This window comes from Monodelphis domestica, chromosome 8, assembly GCF_027887165.1.
Source record: "Monodelphis domestica isolate mMonDom1 chromosome 8, mMonDom1.pri, whole genome shotgun sequence".
Classification (NCBI taxonomy): domain Eukaryota; kingdom Metazoa; phylum Chordata; class Mammalia; order Didelphimorphia; family Didelphidae; genus Monodelphis; species Monodelphis domestica.
Window position 1 is genome coordinate 61,057,267 of NC_077234.1, and position 9,026 is coordinate 61,066,292.

Below are 9,026 nucleotides of genomic sequence, written 5' to 3' on the forward strand. Positions count from 1 at the left end.
GGGAATTGGGTTAAAGACCTCATCATTATAGAAGTCATAGGCATAACTAAAAAGACCTGGTGCCTGTTTACCTGTGTGTGTAATGCAATAGAACTCAATGGACCTTTGCCTTTAAGGATGGGGATAAGAGCCTTGGCATTTGCAGTAGGATGGGAAGGAGTGGCTACAGTTTTTCCTTTCTACCTGAGAATAGGTCTAGGCTAGAGAAGCACAACAAATGAAAAGGGGAATGTGTGAAAAAGGATGTGATAGCTTTTCTCCAGCATCAAAATTGCTCAATAGGAGGAGCTGATTGTGTATTGGGGAGGGATGAGAGAGACAGACAGAGACAAACACAGAAAGAGGGAGTGAGAGGCAGAGATAAACACAGAAAGAGGGAGAGGGAGAGAGAGAGAAAGAGAGAAGAGAGATTAGAGGAGAGGAAGAAGAGAGATGAGAGAGAGAGAAGAGAGAGAGAGAGAGACAGAGAGAGAGAAAGAGAGAGAGAGAGAGAGAGAGAGAGAGAGAGAAAGAGAGAGAGAGAGAGAGAGAGAGAAAGAGAGAGAGAAAGAGAGAGAGAGAAATACTGTGCTGAGAAGGTGGGGTGGGGGGGCTGAACAACAACAGAGCTAAAAAATTAGATAACTCTAATTTGGCCACCATTATTTTATCCCTGAAGAGCTTTAATACTTCCTTTCTCAAAGAAGTGGTGGCAACTTTAGCAGCAATGAGAAGTAGATGTCAGAGTAAACCCTGTCTTTCATTAGTCCAGACCCTTACCACCAGCTTTGTGATGATGGGCAGGCAAGTCACTTAACTCTAGGTCTGAAGGTGATAGTGGACTCTATGAACCCTGGGTTTTAAGCCACTTCAGGAGACCAGACCTCCTGGTAGTCAATTAGTCTGGAGCAACTGTTTAGGTCCCTTGTAGAGGAGGGGCCCAAAGGAGAGGAATGCTTTCTTGGCTGTCTGTGGGCTTAGATATGAGTGCTTTCTATATTCTTTTCTAAGTATGATAAACTTGTTTTTTGTTCAAAGCTTTGTTCTCCAAGTACTTGCTAGGGAACTGAGAGCTAGACAAACACTAGAAGGGGGTCAAATCCAAACGTTCCAAGGTCTTGAATCCCAAGTGAGAGAAAAATGAACTATAGAAACTATTCTTAGAGGGTAACCCTCAAGATTGATTCTGATCCATCTATCAAAGGAGTCTTAATTCTCACAAACATGAAATTAAAATATTATCAAACCAAAATGTTTAAAGAACTCATAACTGTAATCTTACTGGAAAGCCCGGTAGACCTTTATGTCCTGGAGTTCCTGGACTTCCCTTTAAACCATCAGGTCCTTGCCTCCCTGCAAGTCAATTAAGTAACAAATATTTACTGAGTGGTTATTATGTGAAAAAGAATTCAGTTAATGAAGGTTGTGAAAGTATCTGTTGTTCTTTTCAGGCATCATCTAAAAGAAATTATTTAAATTATTTTCATTTTATTGCCATCAGAGCATAAAAATGTTGTTCAATGGTTTTTAGCCATAGCCAACTCTTTGTGATCTCATTTGGGATTTTCTTGGCAATGACACTGGAGCAATTTGCCATTTTCTTCTCCAGCTCATTTTCTAGATGAAGAAACTGAGGCAAACAGGCTTAAGTGACTTGCTCAGAGTCTCACAGTTAATAAAGGTTTGAGGTGGATTTAAATTCAAGATGAGTCTTTCTGGCTACAGGCCTGGCACTCTAACTGTGCAACCTAGCATAAAAATAGTGTGAGGTAAAAGAATGAATTATGAGGCGGAGTAGAATATAGATATCACTCTCTAGTTTTTCTTTTTGTAAGTTATCAAAAATTCTTTGAAGAATGGGGGGAACCCTTCTGTTGGGCATTTAAAGCACTTTTTAACTTGGGGCCCCTTGACCAACACCAGTGCAGGCTACTCCTCAAGAATCTACGTTCTACCATTATACCCAGTAACAGCAATATTGGACAATGACTATCTGTAAAAACCTGGCTACTCTCAGCAATGCAATGCACTGATCTGGGATAATCCTGAAGGACTTCTGATGGAGAATGCAAATGCTCTCCACCTCCAGAGAAAGAATTATTGCAGTCATCTTTCACATCAGTGTATTTATGGTTTTATTTGGTGGTTTTGATTATTTGTGAGTGTGCTCTTACAGCAATGATCAATATGGAATTGTGTTTTGCATGACAATAAAACATCTATGTTCCCAACCCTAGACCTCCAACAGATACCAGGATCAATATTGGCAATGCCAGGGATGGCCCAGACTCAGGGAACTTTCCTCTGCCCAACCCAATATTCATTGGTCAGTTCCTACCAACCACTGGACACCTATACTCAGCTGAATGTTGATTGAACTCTACCTCATTCTCACCCTAGAACCTTACCCCAGAATACCACTGTACTGAGGTGAATTTGGTCTAGAGTCGCCTGGAATTTCTCACCTAAGTGTCCACAACCTCAGTAGAACCCTTTCTGAATGTCCATGAATGAATGTCCAGGGATTAACAAAATATTTTCATGCTGGCATTTGTGTTACCTGGAGATGGACTCTCTGGTCTTGACCTTCTAAATTTCCTGTCTAGTCCACTCAAATAATCCTAGTACATGTATAATTGCAAAATCTCTTTGCCAAGTAATTCAGTCTTCCATGGAAAAGGGAATATCAAATCCAAAAATTATTTACCTTTAATTCCATTTTTACCATCTAACCCAGGCAAACCTGGTAGTCCTGGGGGTCCTGGAGTATAAGTACATTGGGTACATAGCAGTCCTGCTTCTCCTAGAATGAGATGAAGATTCCATTAATCATGAATCCATATGGCCTACTTAGGAGAATTAAATCTTTTTCTATTTCTATGAGTCAGAGAATTTGTCTTTTGTGTGTTCTAAAAGGCAGTTAAGACACTATGGGGGGGGGTTAATAAATATTAAAACTACCAATAATCTCTCCCTATTATATCTGCCTAGGGAAGGCAAGTAAAAGCAAAAAAATAAAAATTTGATTCCAGGTATCCTGAGTTTGGGGCATTGAAAAAGAGATTGAAATATCTGCCATAAAAATGATTAATCCTTTAGCATTTTATCACCTAGACTAAGGAATAAAGCTTCGAGTCTATAAGGGTATATTTAGGTGTTTATTTCAACTCTCTATTTAAAGATAGATACACTTAAGATTCTGAAGCATCTTCTGCTAATTCATTTTTTTCCTTTCTAGATGAGGAAACAAAGGAAACTTTCCTTTTTCCTTTCCTTTCCTTTCCTTTCCTTTCCTTTCCTTTCCTTTCCTTTCCTTTCCTTTCCTTTCCTCTTTCCTTCCTTTCCTTTCCTTTCCTTTCCTTTCCTTTCCTTTCCTTTCCTTTCCTTTCTTTCTTTCCTTTCCTTTCCTTTCCTTTCCTTCCTTTCCTTTTCTTTTCTTTTCTTTTCTTTTCTTTTCTTTTCTTTTCTTTTCTTTTCTTTTCTTTTCTTTTCTTTTCTTTTCTTTTCTTTTCTCTTCCCTTCTCTTCTCTTTTCTTTTCTTTCCTCTTCTCTTCTTTCTTTTCTTTTCTTATTTTATAAGGGGAAAAAGATGAAATATTGATTATTTTAAAGCATGATATTGTTGATAGCTCACCAACCTTTGGGCCCATGGCTCCTGGCATGCCTGGAGACCCCAAATGGCCTGGATCACCATGGTCCTCCTGGAGGACCATCTTGAAAAGTTACTTGGCCTATTGAAAAGTTAGAAAGAATTGTAAAAGCTATTGCATATTCTTAGAAACCATTTCCTATGACCCATAGCACATATATTAGGTAAAATGTATTTAACCCATAATCCTTTTATTGAAAGACAAAGTCACTCATTTATATTGGTATGGCTGAAAAGTGTGAGTCAAAGTTATTACTTATTTTCACAATTGCATAGATATGAAGTTCCCCTTTTGGGTTCTAACCCTGGTTGTTCTTTGTGGAGTACATCAGTGTTTATTTCAATTCCATTCACATTTATTATTTGCCTACTATGCCCAAGACCACATGCTAAGCTTTTGGAGATATAAAGATTAAAAAAAAATGGTGGAGTGCCTGCTCTCTGGATTACATTTTCTACAGTGGGAAGCGTGGCAGGTAGGAAGAAAAAATAAAGCATGTAAACAAAATCAAGGTAATTTGAGAAGGGAGGAAGTATTAAATGAGAGAAACTGAAAAGGCTTCTTACAGAAAATTGTACCCGAATCTAGGCTTGAGGAAGGCTGTGGGTTTTAAGAAATGGATTTGAAGAGAAACTATATTCCGTGAAGGAAGGAATTATGAACAACGGCAGAAAGCGTGAGGCTGACTTTGGGGAAGAGCCCAATTCAGAGTATCATGATCAAGAGATGGAAGAGACCTTCTAGGTCAGTCCAATGTCCTCATTTTATAGTTTAGGAAAATGAGCTCCAAAGAAAGGAAATGACTTTTCTAGGGTCATGAGCTAATGAGGTGGATGTGGTGCTTAGATTTTGACATTATGTATACCTGCTGATAAGTACAATACTTTGGTTTTTGTGGAGGCCTAATAATGAGCTGATGATTCTTCTGTAAACAAATCACTTGGTTCTCCAGACTTTACTGATAAAGGCACTGGGACAGGAGCAACACTGAGATATTCAAACCCATGATTTCAAAGCAAAATCACTCTTCAGCAACAGCAGCAGGGATAGGCAGAATCTCAAAACAAACAAACAAACAAAAAAACAACACAGGAGAGGAAATATCTGGCTCTCTAGTTCTACCCCAGAATAACCAGCCAGAAAACCCGCCTGGCTCTTCTGACTGTTAGGGAAAGCACAGCCTGTCACTCCCCAACGTTCTGGAATCTTTCTGCTCTCAAGGACTTCCTGCTCCTGCTTTGTAGGACTTCCTCCTGCTTTGCAGCAAAGTGCTAAGTCCTATATTCTTCCAACACTCTGAATGTAGAAATTTGTTTTAAGATTACATTGCAGCTAATTTCAGGGCTGGGAGGGAGGCATTCTGACCTGGTGGTCCTGGAAGACCAGGTAACCCCTTGTAGCCTGGTGTGCCTGGGAATCCTGGACGTCCAGGAGGCCCTATTGTGTTCATGCCTGGTGGTCCTCTCTCGCCTTTACTTCCTTTGATTCCTGATATCCTGGAGTACCTCTAAGACCGGGGTCTTGAGGCTCCTAAGTAGAGAAAAAAAAATATTTTGAGTGATTAAAGTTATCTTCAAAAACATTTTAGCAAAGGTATTGTTTCTGTATCTGTGTCCTGTATCCTTTTTATTTCCTCTTCTTCCCTCTTCTAATGAGCCTCATTTTGCATCCAAGAAAAGAAGTCTCTACTTATACTGCAGGACTTTAAAAATATTGATTAGCATTTCAAGGGCATAGGAAAATTCTAATGAATGTACTGAGTTCAAGTTGATTGGACAATAAAGATGACATCCCACTTACTCATGCCTTAGTTCTCCTTATCTGTCTCAGATAATTAACGAAGAGTGTTTATAAAAATGCCTTAGGTGAAGTGATGAACCTGATACCTTTGATATTTCACAAGATAGATATAATTTTAATGTAATGTGGTTTAATATGAACATTACTGGGTTTTTAAAAAATATGATGTTGTAGATATTTTAAGAAGCATATACATACCTGGTCTACCAACATCTCCTGGTGGACCTTGGAGACCTATGGAAAGGATTAAATATTTTTTAAAAAGACATAAATACCAAACCTAATCCCTATCCTCCACCCCCCCCAAAGAAAAACATAGGATCATTAGGATTTAGTGCTATTAGAAACTTTTAGAGGTCATTCAGCCAAACACATCCATTTTACAGATGAGAAAATAGAGTCCCCAAAACATAAAGTGACTTCTCAAAGGTTAAATAAGTAGAAAACAGCAGAATTGAGAGGCGAACCCAGGCCTTCTGACTCAGATCCTGGATTCTTCTCCTATACCACATATATCTTAAGTAACGGGAAAAATTGTAGGATGTTATATTGAAAGGACCCATAAGTGTAAAAATAACATTAGTATTTAAATTAATATTTTCATGGGTGGACACCTGAGAAGGGAATGGAAACTGAAGGAAAATGGGGAGAGAGAGAGAGAGAGAGAGAGAGAGAGAGAGGAGAGAGAGAGGAGAGAGAGAGAGAGACAAAGGAATAAGGGGACTCAGAGACAAGAATGTGGGCTACATTGTACTTGCTCCCCTGATGATATTGCGAGAGAGGGTACTGCACTTGTTACCAAACTTTTATTGAAGAATTCAGGGATGTGAAATGTGAGGTAGCTAATGAACACGTGACATGGCATAGGATTTAACACTGGTTCAATTGACAATCACATAATCATAGAGGAGGGAGGTTAATCAAACATGTGACTTGGTAAGGAATGTGGTCTAACAAAGAGGTAGTTAGGGACTGTGAGATTTAAAATGGTTGAGGTCTTAAACTGTAGTGGTTAAAATAGTGGAAGATATAAATTGTGATAGATATAAGAGAGGGTGAGTAAGTTTGATGGCAGAAATATGTTTCACTACAGTGTCTTGGGTTTAAAATCAAATATAAGGTGGCCGCCAGGGAAATATTCCCAATTATTCAAATACCCAAGTCAATTGGGTTTTATAGAGATTTTAATTAACAATACAATGAGTAATCAAAGAAAGAGAGAGAGAGTAAGAAAGGAATAAGTATGAAGGGCCTCAAGCCAACATGGCCTAGACCTGAGTCTTAAAAGAGAAATCAGTCAGTTTTTTATAACACCCCATAAGATCTGTCTAAGTAAGGATTTCTAGTAAGGATTTCTAATGACACCAGGCCAGCAGCATTTCAGCTGCTTTCACCAGCTCCCTCCTCCATCTGAATGTTTCAGAATCAGTCTCCTCAGAATGTCTCTCCAATCTGAATGTTTCAGAATGACTTTTCAGCTCTTCCCTGAGCTCTTATTTTTTAAGGGCAAAATCTTCTCTGTCACCTCCCCTAAGTCCTTACATCTACCCAATCACTATAGATGTTTCTAAAGGACCGCCCATTTTTGAATTCACAGCTGAGTAGTTTTAATCTCTTTAGTAAGTCAGGAAAAAAAAAATGCTGCTGTGTCGACAAATTTCATTAGAAAAAACCTCTCTGAATAAGTTATCACCCTTTTAGGTTTAAGTAGTTTACAAGTTGCCCCACCTTTATAGGTACTTAGTATCCCATTGTATCAATTCTAAAACAGTCATGACTCAAAGAACTTCCTGTCCCTTCCATAAGCATGGATCAAAGTACTTTTCATTGTTCTGAAGGAGCTCTCTGTCCTAAAGCAGTCCTAAGTAGGGTGGAGTAGGGATATTCCCAAGGCAAGGAGCCCCCACACTCAAGTAGAGTTCTCACCATCTGCTAGGGAATTTTTTTTAAGTAGAAGATTCCCCAATGGGGGAAACCCCTAACATTCATAAGTCTGAGAAATTTTAAGGTTTACAGGACACCTGTGGCAGCTAATGTCCTGCCCAGGAATTCTTTTGACCTTTTGTCAATACACTTTGGACTGAAGATTTGGAAATACAATAATCAAGGAGTAACATAACCATGAGTCTGGTACATGAGCACAGAAGTTATAATATCAATACATCAATAATACTTTCAATATGAGAATATACCTGGGATGCTACACTATAACTTACTATAATTTCTGTTTTCTGTGCAATTCAATTTAAATACAAATAATTATAATGTGATATTATAATTTTTAAATAAAATTTTTCCTTCCTCCTATCTCTATTTTCTTTACCTTCTAGATGAAAAAAGATATACATTGTGTCAATTGAGGCCACTTGATTCTTTGGAAGATTCCTAGATTTTAATTCTTCTAGTTAATACCTCAAATGTTTCTTATTGTTTTTGTGTCTTCCTTCTTTCCTTCCTTCCTATTCTTTTAAACCCTTATCTTCCATCTTAGAAGCAATACTATGTATTAGTTCCAAAGCAGAAGAGTGCTAAGAGTTAGGCAATGGGGGTTAAGTGACTTGTCCAGGGTCACCCAGCTAGAAAATGACCCAGCTAGAAAGTGAGGTCACATTTAAACCCAGGATCTCCCATCTCCAGGCCTGGCTCTCATCTATTGAGTTACCCAGATGTTCCTTTGCTCTCTTTCTTTAATTAAACACTGTGAACTTCACATAGAGAAAGACCAAAGAGACTACAAAGATAAAAACCTCAGCAATACAGAGATAAAATTGGGGGAAAGCTAGTCTAGGAATGAAATTTGATTTGAAATATTGAATATTGAAATACTGAAAAACTTTTACTGAAATGAAATAATTTTGAAAGAATTAAAATGATATATGTAAAGATATGGTATTCATTACCTGCTTATTGAACCATGAAGTGTTTTAGTAGGTATATGCTATAGGCTATAGATAGTTATGGAGGAAGCTATGTGTCTTAATGGATAGATTGTTGAGCCAGGATAACCCGAGTTCAATTCCAGCCTCAGATATTTCCTAGCTGTAAAGAACCCCAGTCAAGTCACTTAATCTCTGTTTGCCTTAATTCACTGGAGAAGAAAATGGCAAACCACTCTAGTATTTTTGCCAAGAAAACTCCAAGTACTGTATGGTCCATGGAGTCAAGAAAAGTCAGGCGTGGTTGGAGGGGATGTGGCAAAATTAGGGACATTAATGCATTGCTGGTGGATTTGTGAATTGATCCAAACCATTCTGAATAGCAATTTAGGAACCATGGTCAAAAGGCTTTTAAAGACTGCCTGTCCCTTGATCCTGCCACAGCACTGCTGGGTTTATACCCCAAAGAGATAATAAGGAAAAAGACTTGTTCAAAAATATTTATAGCCACAATCTTTGTGGTGACTACAAACTGGAAAATATGGGGCTGCCCATTGATTGGGGCATGGCTGAACAAATTGTGGTATATGTTGGTGATGGAATACTATTGTGCTCAAAGGAATAATTAACTGGAGGAATGTGAACTGGAACGACCTCCAGTAATTGATGCTGAGTGAAAGGGAGCAGAACCAGGAGAACCTTATACACAGAGACTGATATA

General features: G+C 38.4%; 1 protein-coding gene across 1 annotated transcript in view; it reads right to left on the reverse strand.

Annotated features, from left to right (window-relative positions):
- Positions 1–9,026, reverse strand: part of COL4A3 (collagen type IV alpha 3 chain) — a 174,583-nt gene that overhangs the window by 61,881 nt on the left and 103,676 nt on the right. The window contains 7 exon segments of the mRNA XM_056808486.1: positions 1,262–1,332; positions 2,687–2,779; positions 3,614–3,677; positions 3,679–3,710; positions 4,995–5,120; positions 5,123–5,159; positions 5,628–5,663. Of these exon segments, the coding sequence (XP_056664464.1) occupies positions 1,262–1,332; positions 2,687–2,779; positions 3,614–3,677; positions 3,679–3,710; positions 4,995–5,120; positions 5,123–5,159; positions 5,628–5,663 (459 nt within the window).